At 35.8% G+C, this 18,512-nt stretch overlaps 1 protein-coding gene across 1 annotated transcript in view; it reads left to right on the top strand.

Moving 5' to 3' along the window:
* The window catches only part of SLC38A11 (solute carrier family 38 member 11), a 70,581-nt gene that overhangs the window by 2,141 nt on the left and 49,928 nt on the right, over positions 1–18,512 (top strand). Inside the window, exons 3-6 of the mRNA XM_069079977.1 lie at positions 66–140; positions 5,940–6,074; positions 8,121–8,186; positions 17,733–17,839. Coding sequence (XP_068936078.1) covers positions 66–140; positions 5,940–6,074; positions 8,121–8,186; positions 17,733–17,839 — 383 coding nt within the window. The remainder of the gene's footprint in view (positions 1–65; positions 141–5,939; positions 6,075–8,120; positions 8,187–17,732; positions 17,840–18,512) is intronic.

The raw sequence follows: 18,512 nt of genomic DNA, 5'->3' as shown, positions 1-18,512 counted from the left end.
AACCAGAATATGAAAGGGCTACTGCATGTTTCATCAGTGGGGGTGTTTGTTTTCTTTTTCCACAGGGTTACCTTACTCAATGAAGCAAGCTGGTCTTCCTTTAGGGATACTGCTTTTATTGTGGGTCTCTTATGTGACAGGTAGGATACTCTATATCTGATTATCCTTGCTCATTCATCATTACTTCTTGAATAGTTCAGAGAATATCTGCATTTAGATTTTGGGGATTATCAGTGCATTTGTAAAATTATGTCAACAAAGGCTAAAGTAATTTGCTTATATTACTAATCTGAAGGACTGATTATTAAAGGCAAAGCATTATGTTGACCATATTATGTGGGGAAAATGCCAGGTCTATATTTTAAGGTTTGATTAAAGCACAAAGGATAGAAACTGGAAGGGTACATTGGTTTCCTTCTCAAAATCATTAACAGGGTATAATGTATTCAAAATTAATGGTTCTGACCACCATCTATGCAGGAGTCACCAAAATACAAATGCTTAATTAACTTTAGATTTTTCCCCCCACAATGTACATGCTGTTCATGAACCTGTCCTGATAATTTCTATTTCCTCCTTCCTTTTTCCTTAAATCACTTTCATCCATTATCCTTTCCCCCAATTACTAGAACGAGTTCCTCAGATATTTCCAAACTTAAACTGTATAACTCATCCTTATTTCCTCTTCTTACCACCACTTCCCATGCTACTTTCAAATATGTACACTTTGACCTAATTCTCTTCCTTTTTCTGGGGGAGTAGCAAATGAACCATGTGGTGAAGATTAAATGGAGGGTAGAATTAGGGGGTGAAAGAAATCTCCCAAAAGCCAGCAAGCTCACCTTCTAAGATCCTCCCAGTTCATCACTCTTTTGCAACTCTTGCTTTGTAGCCCAATTTCATTTGTGTGGGATCCAGAACTTGGTGTTTCTTGAATTTAATTCTTAAAAGCTTAACTAAAATGTTGAATGTATTTATAGTCTTTCCCATACAATTTCCTAAGGGGTTTCCTGTAGTAATTTTTAATTTCCGGCTTCCCAGTACATTTGTGCTGTCAAGTAATTAATTTCTTCCCAGGTCTATTTACTTATGGCTTATTTGAGGACATGGAAACATTATGTGCAGAACAAACACACAGAAACCTAGCAAAGTTCAGACCGTTCATAAATTCAGTTCTGTTCATTCACTTTTTAGAGGAGTCAGAATTGCCTCTTAGCTCAAACTACTGGCAACTCCACTGAGATGCTTTATGTATTTTTACAGTAATAATTAAAGGAAAGAAAAATGGGTCTTGAAGTACTTTTTAAAATTTTACTTCCTGCAAGGAATTTAGTCATAAGGCCTGAGGTTTACCTCTTACTTTTACCACTTACTGTGTAGTGTCAGAATCACAGGACTTTAGAACCGGAAGTAATTATACATATTGTAGTTCAACTCCCTCGACCTGCTCAAAGTCACATAGCAGCTACCAAGGGACAGAAAACATATGCAGTCTGACTCCAAGTCCATTTCTACTCTATTTACTATACCATGCTCATCTTAGAGGAGTCCCTTAGGCTCTTTGAACAGTCTTATGGTCCTCATCTGTAAAAGGAGAATAATGATCCTTCTACTACCTCCCTTCTAAGTTTCTTGTTAGGGAAATGTTTTCTAAATTTTTAAGTGCTCTACAAATGTTAATTATCATTATTGCTATACACTCTAACCAATGACTTTTTTTAAATGTAAGATTGAGGAGAGGAGCAAGAGGACATAAGACAATCGTGGAGACAGAAAGTCCTAGATCCAAATACAGTGTCTGGCCTATACTGGTTATGTGACTGCGTGCAAGCCACTTACCTTCTCAAACCTCACAATCAATGTTCTAATACTATAACATATAGGTGAATTCCTAATCTACATTTGTGGAACTGGAGGACATTTCAGGGAATTTACTATGCTGTTGAATTAACTAATCCACCCACCCCCCCCCAAAAAAAATAATCATAATAAGATTATGTTCTAAGGATGCAATACAAATCCTTAAAAATATTTGAGGGATAAAGGACAAAAGATAAATACACAAAAGTAAAAGGAAACAGAATTTGGGGTGATCATTGCATTCCATAGAATAACAGAATGACAGAGTAGAAAGGTTATCAGTCAGACTTTGATGACTTAAAGGTCATCAAATCCAAACCATAACTCTACAGTACTAATCCTCTCTGTAGCACCCTCAGTAAGTATCCATTCAGATTCAGATTAAGGATGAGGTAATTTTTACCTCCTGAGGCAACTTACTCCATATTTGAACAGATCTCTATGACTTATAACCGTAGTGATCCTATTTCTGCTCTTTGGGACCAAGCAAAACAAGTCTAGCCCTCTTCCCCATGGCAGCTTCGTAAATATGCTTCATAATTCGTTCATCATTCATCAGCCTAACTTTCCTTAGTCTATGCATTCCCAATTCTTTCAATTGATCCCAATATATCATGGTTTCCAGTTCCCAAACATCTTAGTAACTTACCTCTGGATGTGCTCCAGCTTAACAATTCTTTCTTAAAATGTGGTACACATGACAAATCACACTACACTAGAAAAAGTCTAAGTAGTCTGGGGGCCTATCAACTTACTTTTTCTGGACAATACATTCTGTAAATACATTCCAATATCACTGCCTTTTTTGAGTGTTTGGTCACAAGATTGCCATATTTAATATGCACTCCACTGAGAACTCTTTAATAGCTATTTTTTATAAAGCACTTTAAAGTTTGCCATGTGTCTCATCACAACAACCCTTGGAAGTAGGTGCTATCATTATCCCCATTTTGCAAATGAAGAAATTGAGCCAGAGAGATATTAAATGACTTAACCAGGGCTGGATTTGAACTCAGGTCTTCTGAACTCCAGGCCCAATAATCTATTCATTGCACCATCTAGCTGACTCTAGCTATATCTCTCAACTACTGGATTTGTGCAATTGATTTAAAAAAAAAACACCCTCAAATCTAAGACTTTACTTTTGGTATTAGATGTCATCTGATTGGTTCAACCTATAAAACTACCCATTGAGATCTTTATTATATATCAATCATATTACTATTATATTAGCCATAGTTCTCAGCTGCATATTACCCAAATATTTCTTAAGCACACCATTTCTGTCTCCATCTAAGTGACTGATATGAATATTCAACAAACTATGACCAAGGATAGAGTTCTTTGGTATGTACTAGCACAGGGGTAGGGAACCTGCAGTCTTGAGGCCATTTGTGGCCCTCTAGGTCCTCAAGTGCATTCTGTGAAGTTTGGATTCAGTCAAAGGGTCACACTTGAGGACCTAAAGGATCACATGTGGCCTTGAGGCCACAGGATACCCATCCCTGTTGGGAAAATCCCTTCCAAGTTCATATTAATCCAGTGATCATCATTCTATGTCCAGTCATTAATTAATTAAATGTGTTATCCAGTTCACAACATCTCCTTTAAACCAATATCATCTGCACTAGAAGGATTCTACTTTCTGCCATAAGATTCTACCTTTCCTTTCTGGATTATCTGAAACCTATTCTATGGAAATCCTGGGTCCTTCTCTGAGTATGCCCAGCCTTCTCTTCCTTATGTTTCCCATTGCCTACATCTACTACTTGTGTGACCTCAGACTAGTCACTTAACCTTATTGGGTCTCTGTTTCCTCAACTGTAAAATGAAAAAGTTGGATTAAATATCCCATTCAGCTTTAAGTCCATGGTCCTGTGATCCTATCATGAACTCTGATATGGATTAGCTATTTCCCTCCAAGGTTCTAATCATGCTATTTTAGCAACTTCACAAATATTCCCTTATTACCTTCTCTACCTTTGTAAGTTTGAAATGACCATTAAAGCAAGTCACAAATTTCTTAGAAGCTCTGTTTTTAGCAAAGAGGAATTTCTAGATATTCTTGATAATTGAAGTTCCTCACCATTACTATATTATACCTCTATGCCAGCATTTTGACTTACTTTTAGAACTTACTATACAATTTCTGCTTCTGGCTTGGGGATCGATGATATAAAACACACTATTATGTTTTCTGTTTCTCCATTTATCTTCACTCAAATGTTCTTCATTACATTTCACTTATCTGACTTTCCACACTGTATTACATTTTCTTGTTATACTCTACAGTGAAGAAAGACTACTTTCCTAATGAGAGCTCTTAAAGGCAAGTCAGCAAGTAAGGGATAAATGTATATCTCTTCTCTTTTTAACTTCATATTCTAATTTGGTTGGTGGTTTGCTTCCAGACTTAAGTCTATTTTAAGCCTTTAATGAGGCATGTTCAGCCAGACAAGTGGTTTGTCTCTACCCTGTTCCTCTATTCATGAGATGTTATAGGCTGTATTTCAGGGTAAAAATGGACAGTGATGATTTTTAAAAATTATTTTAATACTTTCACTTGTTTGTTGATTGCATCAAAAAATAGTCTATGACTTAAATGCATATGTGATGACTGAATAAGTAACATAGTGCCTATGGTTACATATTATGGGCACAGTAAAAATGAAATCATAATAGTATGTGGATTGAAAATTTCTAAGTGAATATTATTTATCTTCATGCCTGGATACTTCAGAGGATCTGTGTTTTTTATCATTGAAGGTCTTCCTTCTATAGACACCAGTTGTAAGCTCGCCAAATTTTAATGCATAGTTTCACGAGGTTTCTGTGAATTATATAGATATCTATAGATATAGATTTAAATAGATATGTCACTGGTAGCCAAGCTTTGGATGATGATAAATCTGATCCTCCAAACTTAGGAAGACTACCCCCCAATAACTGACATGTAGTCCACTGATATCAATTCAGAGATGGAAAGGACTTTAGAAATAATCTAATCAAAAATTTTCTTTTTTACATTATCCAAGGTCACACATCTAATAAGTGCCTCCAGTGACCCAATGACTCCAGTGGTCCTATGACTCCAAATCCACCCCAACTTTCTGCAGCCCCATGTTGCCTTGTCAAACCCACCTTCCCAGCTTAAGGACTTTTACAACTTACACCCCACTGACATGGCCTTTTAGACCCCACAATCACCTTCATGCTATGACCAGACAGTTAGTGGAGGAATTCTTTCTATTCATGCATATGTCATCAACATTTGTTTTCCTTTGTAACTTTCTTTTGCAAATTTCACAGCTTAAAAAATACCTTTAAACATTTATCTAGCAACACATTTAATAGTTTGGAAAATTGACATGACTAGGGAAATCACATTTTAAAATATTTACATTCTATATATATCACCTAAGATTGACCCCCTCAGATAGGATCAAAAGGCTCTAAATGTGATTTTATGGAAGTGTTTCTTTGTGTATACTTAATAACTATAATACAGAATTGTTGGGGTTTTCTTTTTATTCTGTAAGGGCAATTGTATACTTTTCATACTCATATTTTGTCTGTTAATTTGAGGGAAAAAATAGGAACATGGTGCGTGAGGTTTTTTTTAACTTAATTTTCATGTAATTTTGTTTATATGCATTATAAAAGTTAGGAAATAAAGTCAGATAATAATGAGGGGATTTTCCAACATTGCAGAAAATCAATATAAGAAATGAAAGTGGAACTCCTGACACTGACTTCCTAGACTTCCCTTCTGTTCAGTTCGATGCACTAATCCTTTGAGCATATTTGTCCTTAGCATGGAAAAAGTTGATGAAAAACATCAGCAATATATAGTCATGACATCCTAAAAAGACCATACCTTATCAGATTAATAATTCCTTACCAGTGATCCACTTAACCTGGTTTTTTGTTGTCATCTCATTCTAAAATAACAGTATAATTGAGCATTTTTTTTCCTCCAGCATGATTTAGACTTAAGAAACTCTTTGCATTCAATATATATATATATATATATATATACACATATAATCTCATGCATATCATGTTTGTTTTCTTAACAGATTTTTCACTTGTTTTATTGATAAAAGGAGGAGCCCTTTCTGGAACAGATAGCTATCAGTCTTTGGTCCATAAGACATTTGGCTTTTCGGGGTATCTACTCCTCTCATCTCTACAATTTTTATATCCTTTCATTGGTAAGACCACTATGAACTTAAATATTAACTATTATTTACATGACTTTAACAATTCCCCCTGAAATAAATGGCATTTGAAATGAAACAATGTTAAAGATTTTATATAGTCTATATATTGGAAAGAATAAATGTAGACATTGTTTACCTAGTTACTTTATAAAATAATAATTCTAAGAGGAAACCTAAGACCACCATCATGTTATTTCTCTTTGTCCATATTGCTTCCTTCTCTATTCTAAAGCCCTGACTTTTAATTCTAGCTTCTTCAGACCTCACTTGCCAGGTTCCAGGTGAGACCCTTTCATGGTCCACTTCATAAAGTAATCCCAAGGAGGACTTGCTCAAAGAAACTGAGACAGTGAAGCTAGAAGAAATGGAATATTCTTCTTAATTTGTTAGTTCTCTTCTATTTCATTTCCATGAGAATATGTGCAGGGCAAAATGAGAGTATTACGGGAACATACCTGTCTTCTTGGGTCTTAGATCAACAAGTCAATTCAACAAGCATTTATTAAACACTTACCATGTGCCAAGTACTATGCTAAACTCTGGATGTACTAAAGCTTAGGGATGAGTAAATAAGAAGTGGAACCAAGAGAAACAAATAGTTAATTAAAGACTCGACAGCATTTTTGTAAATTTAATGACTCATGAAAAACCTTTGCAAGACTAATAGTCTATTTGTATTTTGTGGTTTGGCTCACTTGAAACTTACAGTAAATATTCCTTACTATGTATAGTATCATAATGAAATGGTAATCTAGTAATTGTTAATGTACAAAATCAATTCACCATAGATACTTGGCCTAAGTGGACTAAATTTATTAGAATGTCACTAACAGGTTTATAGCATTCCTAATTATTTTCATGACAAATTTAATTGGTGATTTTAACATATGTCATATCAGCCATCTTACAAGTCGTACAATGGCTGTGAATCTCAGCAGAAAAGCCAAGGATTATAAAAATTTTTAGGAAAAATCTTCCTTGCTTTTACAAATGAGGTGATGATTTAGAATTTCTTCCCATTTTTGCTATTGTAACTCAGTATATGTGTTCTTTACAGGGTGATATAGGTTGCACCTTTCTGAATTCAATAATTGTAAGTGTGCTAGGAGAACTGACTTTTTAAAGGGTCCTGGGGTGAATTCCCTTATAAAGTATACATTTATCTTCATAATGTAAATAACTCCTCGTCTGTCTTCTGACTTGAGACTTTTTAATTTTGGGTCATCTTGAATACTGGATGTACAGTTGAATTCATATCTTCTAATTTGGTAGACTAGATCTAAGTGTCCATATTAAAGAAGTAGCCTCAGACTATTCTTCAAACAATTCAAGATATAAATAGAATTTTAGAAAAAGTGGAGATAACAGATCTCTGACAATCAACAAATAGGAATGTAAAGGATTTTATATATTTCTAAGTCATGCATGGCACATTTGCAAAAACTTATCATGTGTTGGGGCACAAAACCTCACAAACAAATGCTGAAAAGCAGAAATATTTAACATAATCTTTATTGGCTACAATGCAACAAAATCATATCCAATAAAGGGTCAGAGAAAAAATTACTTAAAATTAATTGAAAATTGATACTAAAGAATTGGTGAATAAAAGAAGTCTTGGAAATGATGGAAAATTTCATCAGAGAAAATGACAATGCAACAACATGCTAAAACTTATGGGATATAGCTAAGACTGTTTTTAGGGAGGAAATGTATAGCTCTAAATACTTACATAAACAAAAGAGAGAAAAACAAATCAATGAATTGGGCATGCAACTTTAAAAAATTAGAAAAGCAATGAATCAACCCCCCACCTAAATGTGAAAGTAAAAATTCTGAAAATCAAAAATGTTTCACAAAACTGAAAGCAAAAAAAAAAAAAAAAACCAAAAACCAAACAAACAAACAAAAAAATCCCCTAACAAAAACAAAGACAGATAATAACTAGGAGCCTTTTTTTGGAGGAGCCATTCAGGATTAAATATATGACTGATAATTGTGTCTGAAAGTAACCTCTTATTTTTATTTTGTTTCTAGCAATGATTAGCTATAACATAATAACAGGAGACACTTTAGGCAAAGTTTTTCAAAGAATTCCTGGAGGTAAGTCCTAATGAAAGATTTTTTTGAGCTATTGACTACATTCATATGGTTTCTGTGTTTAACATTTCTTTTTTAATGTAGAAAAAAACACTGAAATGGTGATTTTTAGTCATTCTACAGCCATGCTTACTAATAGTAATATTTTCATTATACATCGTTCATTTTATCTTCATAGATTTCTATACAATTCTTTCTCAGTAAATTAAGAATAATTTTTTGGAAATTATCATATGGTCAAATATATCTTTTGCTCCTTGTACTATATATATTCAATGATTCTAACTCTATATTCTCATGCTCTCTATTTTCTTAGAGGGAGCCTTAGAGATCATCTATTCCAATCTCCTGTACCATGCAGGAATCTCTCCAACAGCATCCCAAATGCATTTTTACCTAGCCACTGTTTGAATACTTCCAGGGAATGGAAAATTACTACTTCACAACGAAGTCAATTCTATTTAGTTTTTGTTTTGTACAATTATAATTGGTAGACACTTTTTCCTTATATTGAACCAAAATCTAATTCCCACCCACTGATCCTACTGCATCACTTGCAAGCTATACAGAATAAATCTAATCACTCTTCCACAAGACTAAAATTAGGTATGAATCTGTGTCCTGCCCAATTTTCTCTTCAATTTAAACATCCCTAATCCTTTTAGATCCTCATAGGACATGCTGGTCACACTCAGCACCTTCTACTTTGTCAAGATAACTCCTAAATATCATCAGATTCAAACATAATGAAGCAAATGTGATCAATGAAGAGTACAGTGGGATTTATTGTTGCTTCCCTCCTTTTGATACAATGCTCCTATGCTGTTTAGCTTTTGTCAGCAGCTTACTACTCTTGAGTTATATTGAGCTTCCAGTCACCTCAAACCCCTATATATTTATCACATGAACTATTATTTATCCAGGTCTTTCCAGTCCTGTATTTAGGCAATTGATTCTTTGAACCCTAAGTGTAGTATTTCACATTTGCCCCACTAAATTTCAACTTGTTGATTTTACTCCCTTATTTCATACTGTTAAAATCTCTATGGCTCCTGATTCTGCCATCAAAGCAGTTAACTATACCCTTCATTTTTGTATCATTTTGTGCTAATAAGCATGGCATAGGACTTCAAATCATTGATTTAAAATGTTGAGTAGGACAGGGTAAGGACAACTCTATAGCATTAACATTAGAAAGTTTACTCAAGTTCACATTCATCTGTTAATCTTGTAGATACATTTATTTAACCAGTTTTTTGTCTATCTAACTACTGCTGTTCAGCCTTCATTTACATATCTTATCCATAAAAGGCATCGTGGTATGATGGATAAAGAGCTGACTTCAAAGTTAAAAACATTTTGCTTCAAATCCATCTCTTACATGTATTGGCTGTATGATCCTGGGCAAGTACTCTCAGTGCCCAAAACAACTTAGAGAGCTGAAACTATAAATTTAGAGAAAGTACCATTTTATATTGGTTAGAGAGAATGTTCTCATCAATTTCCCTCTATGAAAGAAATCATATAGGTCTGGTCTCAGTAGCACAAGAGACTGTCACATTGCTTATAGACTTCCACATCTAGTAAAATATTAAAATAATTTTAAAGATACATTTCAGAAATAAGTAATAACTAACTTTATATAGCATTTTATAAGATGGTGTAACACCAACTCAGTATTCACAGCATCATGGTGACTATGAGTATGCTGGTATAATTCTGAATTACAAAATATAACAGGATCTCCACATAGAACACAGAAGTAAAACGTTTATTCAGACACCAGAAAGTCAAATCCCCAAACCAGAAAGCCAAATCCCAATACCAGAAAACCGAATCCATCATAGCAACAAAGAAGTTAATACCCCATAACAGAGCAGGGTGCCACACCATACCAAGCTGTCTCCTTGCCTGCATTCTCTCCTCCCTCCAACTCTAACTGCTCTGAATTCCAGCTTCCTTTAGGCTCTGCTCCACCCATTCATCAAACTCCTCCCATCATAGGCTCTATGTGATTATATTCAGCCTATTGAGAGGCAGGGAAGATCTTCAAATTCCCATTCCCATTACAGATGATTAACCAAGTACTTTCCTAGGAGGTGAGTAAATAGTTCCTCTGTCTTACAGATGAGGAAGCTAAGGTGGCTTACCCATGGTCACACAACTTTGCTTAGTAGAGTGGCTGGCACATAGTAGGCACTTAATAAATGTTTTTAATTGATCAACCATATTATCCTAGACAAGAAGACATTTTCACTGTATGCTTCCTCAATATCTCCATTCAACTTTTATTTATAAAATATGTCACCTAAGCTCAGGTGTCAACAATCTACTTTGACTCCAATGCCACTCATTAGTGATATTTAGTTACAGTTTTGAGTCCTAATGGTCAAGGCTTCCTTATCTGAAGGCAAGTGAAAATAGGGAAACTTTTCTGATGTGTAGTACCCAGACCAAATTAGGGGAGAAATAGTCTGGTAGATATCAATTTACTAAGTCATCCATGAACTTGAAGGGGTATAGGATTGACAAAGAGAAGTCTAAAAGAGTCTGCTTATCCAAGGGAGTAAAGCAGCTAATGACTGCCTCTTCTATCAATCTCAGCATTGAAGGGACACTGGAATCCATTGCATAGGGTTGACTGTGACTACATCAGTTCCTTAACTAGGTGTTCAGAACAATTTTATTATAACTTGAGGTGCTCTTCATCATATATGAAACCTCCAAAAGCTAGATAAATTCTGTTCTTTCTCAGTAAGTCATTCTCTCCTTGAGGATGGTATCAAGTCAGTGTCTCAATCCCTTCTGAGTGACCATTGGAGATTAGGGTGATTGAACCTGACGTGCCTGGTAAATAGGCTAAGCTTAAATTTTACCTCAGACACTGAATAAGTCACTTAACTTTTCTTTACCTCAGTTTCCTTATCTCTAAAATGGGGGTAATAATAGCATCTACCTCCCAGGGTTGTTATGAGGACCAAATGAGATTAATTGTAAAGCCCTTAGCACAATGTCTTATGCATAGTCAGAGCTACATAAAAATTACCTATTATTAGCTATTAGTAGTATTTCTATGTTCCAGGAGCTATTAAGCCACTAACAAGTTGGCTTTTAATCACAGTAAATGTAAGTAAAATAAGGGGAGGGGAAGTAAAATAATAAGGGTTAATGCCGTCAAGCTTCCATATTTTCACCCATAACCGCAAGAGAAAGATAATTTAGACACTGGGATGAGTTCAGTGCCCCCTCAGAGGAAGTAGGATTTCCTGTAGGATAACTCAGGTACCAGGGCTGATACTTACTGAAGGGGCAGCCACAAACTATTTTACTTCCCTAGGAGAGTTAACATGGTTAAACTTCAGTATGCCTTTAGATTGTAAGCAACTTGAGGATAGAGACTGTTTTGCCTCTTTTTGTATCTTTAGGACTTAATAAATGTGTATTGAATTGATTGATTGCCAGTTGCAGGAGCACAAGAGTATCAAACTAACCTTTGACTTTTCTGTCCTGGCTTTCTAAGTCCAAAACTTGTGACTTGCCTCATGAAAAACCATGTTGTGAGGTAGCTTGCTTATTTGAAATTTCTTTTAGTTATAGAGATTATTGGTCACCAGCACAGGCACGTTCCATTTACAGTCAGTCAAGTCAGATCTTGTTTATATGCCACTCCACTTTGTGGTGCCTATGGAATCAAAATGTAAACTGTCACAAATCCTCTTGCTTCTTTCAAACTTGGTATATTGGGGCATATACCTAGGAATAAGTGAAGCAGTAAGCAGGGGGCACTGGCTCAGAAATCATAGGGGTTAGACCTGGAGGAGGCTTTGGATACACTGTTCCACAATCAATATGACTTTCCTAGAGCAACCTACACCTATCTCTCCTAAAGCAGGGAGTTTCCTGTGGAACAGATAGGTTATGGTAGAGAGAATGCCAAGATACACATTGGTTAAAATTCCACCTCCAACTTTTTACTAGTTATGTAAACACAACCAAGTTACTGAATTTCTCTGAACTCAAGTTTTCTCATCTCTAAAATGAAAACAATAATAACCTGTTGTTGTTCAGTTGTGTCCAACTCCTCCTGATCTCATTTGGGGTTTTCTTGGCAAACAAAAAAAAACCACTGGAGTGGTTTGCCATTTCCTTCTCCAGCTTGTTTTACAGATGATGAAAGTGAGGCAGACAGGGTTAGGTGACTTGCCCAGGGTCACACAGTTAATAAATGTCTGAAGCCAATTTTGAACTCAGGTCCTCCTAACTTCTCTGGTGGGAGCTCTATCCACTACACCACCTACCTGCCTATAATACCTGTAGTATCCACCTAAATTGGTAATTGTGAGGATCAAATTAGATATTGTATCTAAAGTGCTTTGCAGATCTTAAGGTCTGATATATTGTAGATAGAAGCCATTATTGCAAGTTTCCCCACATTTGTTCTGTGACTAGAATGAGCTGGGGGGTTTTTCTTAGTGAAATAAGTACTAAAACAAGATGTATGATCAAAGAGTGCTTTGCCTTTGGTGGATTATCTTCCCCATCATTAAGTGTGACATGTTTAATGCTAAGTGATTTCTTTGAGCTTCTTGGGAGAGAGCCAAAAATAGAGGCCAGAATATTTTCAATAATGGTCATTACACAAAATCTATTTTTCAGGACTCCCACAATGCCAATGTTTTAGAAGGGTATTTGGAGATTTTCCATACCTTTACAGGAAATCAAAGCCATAATTCTTGATGCACATCAGATTAACTATGCCTTCTTTGAAGGCTGTTTTCATAGCTGTATATCAAGATCATGAAGAATTGTGTATGACTCATTTTCTAGACTCACTAAAAATAATTTACTTTAAAATCGGATTTTCATATGCAAATTTGGCTGAAAGGTATTGGAGGGGGAGAAGAAGCATTTATGAAGCTCCTACTATGTGTCAGGCATTGTGCTAAATACTTTAGAAATATTATCTCATACAATCCATTATTGGTAATAGACTCCAAAATGGAAATAACAAGTGAGATACATATAATTAGGCCATAGTGTGATTAATCATAGCATTCAATTTAAATGTTCCCCCAGGACCCTAAAGATTCTTTAATGTAACACATGGGAAAAATTAGTTTTCTTCTGCTCATATTTATATATTATGTAAATGAGCCTAAGTAGGGAGTAAAAACTATTATCCAGATAAATCAAGTCAGTGTTTTCTCTAAAATGTCCAGATAATTGAAGCCCTTCCAAGGTGACTTGAGACTTGGCTTTATCTGTACTATCCCTCCAATTTGTGATATAGAAGATTCAGCTTAAATGAATGAATTCATGATTCATACTTACTTTTTCCTTACATATTATCAGTTTGTCTTAGAAGCAGCTAGGTGGCTCAGTGGATAGAACATAAAGACTGTAATTAATAAGACCTGAGATCAAATACCAGCTCAGATACTTTATAGCTGTGTGACCCTGGTCAAGTCACTTAATTGCTGTTTGCCTCAGTTTTCTAAACTGTGTCATGGAGATAATAACAGCACCTGTCTCACAGGATTGTTGTAAGAATCAAATGAAATAATATTTGTGTAGTCATTATATAAATGCTTATTTCCTTTCCTTCTTCTCCCCCGACCCTGCAAATTCTTCTTCCTAATTCTGCCCTCTGAGAACAAGATTAGCAGAACAAGTTTAATCATTCTTCTATGACATGTCCCTCTCCCTTACCCTCCTTCTCAAGTCTTTTCTTTTACAGGCTAAATATCCCTACTTCTTTTAACCAGTTCTCCCAGGGCACTATCTGGCTTGCCTTCTTTAGGATGCATTCTAGCCCGCCTATGGCCTTCTAAACTATAGTGTTTAGAATTGGGCACACTTTAGTGTATTCTGACAGGGCAGAGTGCAGATGGATTTCAGGTCTTTTATTCTGGACATTATCTGATTCCTTTCAAGTCTATTCAAAGTCTATTAAGCATTTGTTAGTGTAAGGTGGAAATGGGAACAGGAAAATTGTTGTTGTCCAGTCATTTTTCAGTCATATCCAACCTTTCATGACCCTATTTGGGGCTTTCTTGGTAAAGGTGCTGGAGTCATTTGCCATTTCCTTCTCCAGCTCATCCTACAGATGAGGAACTGAGGCAAACAGGGTTAAGTGACTTGCCCATGGTCACACAGCTAATAAGTATCTGAGGCCAGATTTGAACTCAGGAAGATGTCTTCCTGACTCTAGACCCTTAAAGGAGTTACACATGATTTAAAAAAAAAAAGTCTCTGCTCTTTAGGAGTTTATATCATACTGGAGATTTCATTGTGTGTGCATAACTTAAGGAAATGCAGACCATTTGAAGGAGGGAGAAAGCACAATTTCAGGGATCAGGATAGATTTTTTGTAGGAGAGTCACTGGAGTCAAGACTTTTAGTATTTTAAGGTTTCTAAGATGTGGAGATGAAGAGGGATGGCCTTGTAGATGTGGGAAGGCAGCCTCTGAAAATGCATGGAGATAAGACATGAAATGCTGAGTCCAGGAAAGACAGAATAGCCAGCTTGACTGGAACATAAGGTACATGAAAGAGAGTAGTATGAAATAAATATGAAAAGATGGGCTGCAAAAAGATGGTGTAGAACTTTAATAATAATGATGATAACAATAGCTAAAATTTATATAGAGCTTACTAACTGTGCGAAGTGCTTTACAATTATCTTGTTTGATCCTTATAAAAACCCTGGGAGGGAGGAGCTGTTATTATTCCCATTTTATAGATTAGGAAGCTGATGCAAACAGAAGTTAAGTAACTTGCCCCAGGGTCATATAGGTAGTGTCTGAGGCCAGATTTGAATTCAGGTCTTCCTGATTCCAGGATCCATGTTCTATCCACTCATTTAAATGCCATGTTAAGGAGTCAGAATTTTGAATAGTTATGAATCAATGTAAATTAGGGCCCATAGGATTCATTCATACATTAGAAAGATTAGTTTGGCACTTGTATGAAGCACTAATTGGAGAAAGGAGAGATTAGAAGCAGGGAGAAACAATTAGGAAGCTAATCAGATTCAATGAAGCCTTGAATTAGGTTGGTGGTCATGCAAGTGAAGAGAAGGAGATGCATGTGAGCAAGTGTGTGTATGTATGTGTGTGGAGGGGGTGGGGGGGGTAGAGGTGGGGGTACATGATGGAAGAGTAAAGGATAAAAGATGACTGAGTTTCTGAGCAAAGCTGGGTGATCAGGATGATGCTACCCATCAGGACGATGGGCCACTTTAGAGGAGGTCAGGTAACTTGGGAGTTGGAGAGGTTTCATTTTGTGCATGTTGATTTTGAGATGCAGCAAGCAGGTAGTTAGAGAAGTGGGCTATGCCTCGCAGTGCAGCCTATGATCGTCAAATCAGTTTTTTTTTTTTACTGTAGAACTATTGCCTCCCAATGACATTGCAATAGAACAAAACAAAACAAAAAACCCAGGTCATTTTTATATAAACTTTTCTAGGCCTCTTCCCCATTCTCTACTTGTGCACTTGATTCTTTGAAGTTATAGCTATTAAATTTTACCTTATTAAATTCAGACCTTTGTTCTAACCTTTTTCAATCAAAGGACTATTCAAGAGGCTTAAAATGAGAATTATAGTACATATGATTATAACTTTTGTGTCACCAAAATGTGTAACACAAAATACATAAATATACTTTGGAGGATTTTATTGCTTTCTTGGCTCGTGGGCTTTCCATCCCCTTTCACACTCCCCAACCTCCCCAACCTGAGATCACAGTATTATAGGTGAAAATCTTACTAGAAGGAAGAAAACAAAACAGATGCTCACAAGAAAAAAATGTTAGCCATTAGGAGTTAATGAATTTTAAATCCCCAGTGTCACTTAGATTCCTGAATGTGAGGGTTTCTCTGGAAGAGGCCCTCTTCACAATAACAAATCCTGTTGTCTTTGTTTGACCTGCTGCCCCAACCGGTCAAAATTAGTGGCCTTTCTCCCTACTCTCTATTTGTCTCTATCTTTGTCCCTATCTCTACTCTCTGTCTCCCTGTTACTTTCTCTCTGTCTCTTTCCTTCTCCCCTTTCCCTCTCTCATTACCCTTTCATATTCTCCAGCTCTGTAGCATGACTGTCTGGCAAATTTTCCAACGCACCCCACTCAGTATAGATAAAAACCAGACATCCAGCTCTTAGATTGCAAAACTACCCTCTCTTATTAATTTTTTTCTTCTCTAGCTGCCATCACTTAATGGTGGCCCACTTATTGGCATGCATACCTGCCAATAGATATCTCCTACCCATTCTCAATTACTTAAACAGGAGAGTAAGAGGGAAGGAGAAAAGATACCAGCACCTTTCCCCAAGTCAGCTGCCCTCTATGTAAGGAAACAAAGGATCATGGAGCCTCTCTTAGGGTCAAATGACATAGGAGTATAGGTAGTCTTAAAAGAGCAGAGATGAAAATTAATCCTAATTTCACAAAGAATGATAATATAAAAAGGTCATATTATTCCTGAAAGCATTTAATTAATTCTCTTCTCATTGTATCTGTCTCAAAACCAGCTATACAACTAAAAGAAGCTCAAACTACCTTTAGATTTAGAAAAGCATCATTACAATTGTAATTTCAAAGTATTTTCCATGTTATCTCAGGACACAATATTTGTAGTTGTTATCCCATGAAATTCTGCCATGTCCACTTCAAAACTTCCATCTGCTCTTATGATGGAAAAAAAAGCTATATATTTATATTTTCCCAGGCGGGATGTAAAGATATAAAGATGGTTCATTTCATGGTCTATTTCTTGTTTTAAATGAGATGAAATTAAAAAACTCCCACTTTGGTTTGAAATACTAGGACATTTTAACTAGAGACTTAGCCTTAAGGTACTTTGGTATATACATTTGTAGTTTTATGTTTGACATGCTTTCCTGAGAATTCTTTCTTCCTAAAATATCTGTGACATGACATATTTTAAATGCTGAGTTTTTAAAAGAATGAGTGACAGTATATTATAGTGGCTAGAGGAGTAGTCTTGGAGTCAAAAAGACCTGGGTACAGTGGAAAGAATTATCTACCTACACATGCATATATATACACATATATACATACATGTATACACATAGATATGTGTATATATACATATGTATATGATATATGACCCTGGATATGTCACTTAAATTCTCAATTGGCCCCCCCTTCCCAACTTTCTAAAACCATCTATTAGAGACATGGTGGAATTATGAAATCACAGATCTGGAGGGGAAAATGTGTTCTGTTGCTCGAATTTGTGCTCTGCATGAGGGGCAGTATAGCAGAGTGACTTGTCTGGGAGCAGAGAAAATCTGTGTTCAAGTCCTATGTCTGACACATTGTGTGTGGGATTCAGCCAGTGTTGCTTCAGGCAACTCTCAAGTACTCTCAGCTGTAGAGAAAGTGCTAACTGGCTTTGGGAGAGGAAATTCCTAATAGCGGGGAAATTACTGGTCTGGTCAAAAAAATAAAAAGTTGTGTATAATTATGTGTATGTGCTTTTGTTATGTATGCCTCTAAACATGTTATAATCTTCTTTGTATTTTAGTCGATCCTGGTAACTTTTTCATTGGCCGCCACTTCATCATTGGGCTTTCCACAGTAGCCTTTTCCCTTCCTTTATCCCTGTACCGTGACATAGCAAAGCTGGGAAAGGTAATCTCCACAGTTAAAATAGAAGCAGAAATGTTCCTTGTCAACTGAAGTAATTGTGCCAAATCACAGCCTTCATTGCAGAGTTCTTAATTGTAGTGTTTATCTGCAAAGCCAAATGATTTATGATTATCCTAAAGTAAACTGTAGTTGAGTCATTAGATTGGTCTTTAAGGATCAGTGATTAAACATCACATCACAGTGTGAACCAAATGTGCCCTTTCTTTTTCTTGTTAGAAGGTACTATTGCAAGCCACAAACTCTGTATCTTAAGAACAAAGATTAAAAAATGATTCTATATATGTATGTATATACATATATGATACACATGCACATATGATTTATTAAAAATGTATTTTCCAACCTTTTAAGGTAGCTAAAGCAATATCAAGATTTAAATCTGTGACATTAGTAGCAAAATTTCTGCAAAGTGTATCAATTAAATTTCAGCATCTTTAATTAGGAAAGCTATTGCCAAATCGCAACTGAGATAATGCATTTAGTTATTGGTATTACATTTCAAGAAATTTAAACTTGCTAGGACACATCCAGAAGAGGGTGAAAAGAAAGGTGAGACTAGAAAAGATTCCCAATGAAGCTGGTGTGAAAGAAACTGGGATATTTGTAACATGGAGAAGATAAGATTGACTTGGAGAGCAGGCAGGAAGGGGATGGG

This window comes from Petaurus breviceps, unplaced genomic scaffold, assembly GCF_028583685.1.
Source record: "Petaurus breviceps papuanus isolate PSGF00001 unplaced genomic scaffold, PetGlider_PUasm1.0 91133, whole genome shotgun sequence".
NCBI lineage: Eukaryota > Metazoa > Chordata > Mammalia > Diprotodontia > Petauridae > Petaurus > Petaurus breviceps.
Note: the sequence above shows the minus strand (reverse complement) of the source record. Positions and strands in the feature narration are given on the sequence as shown.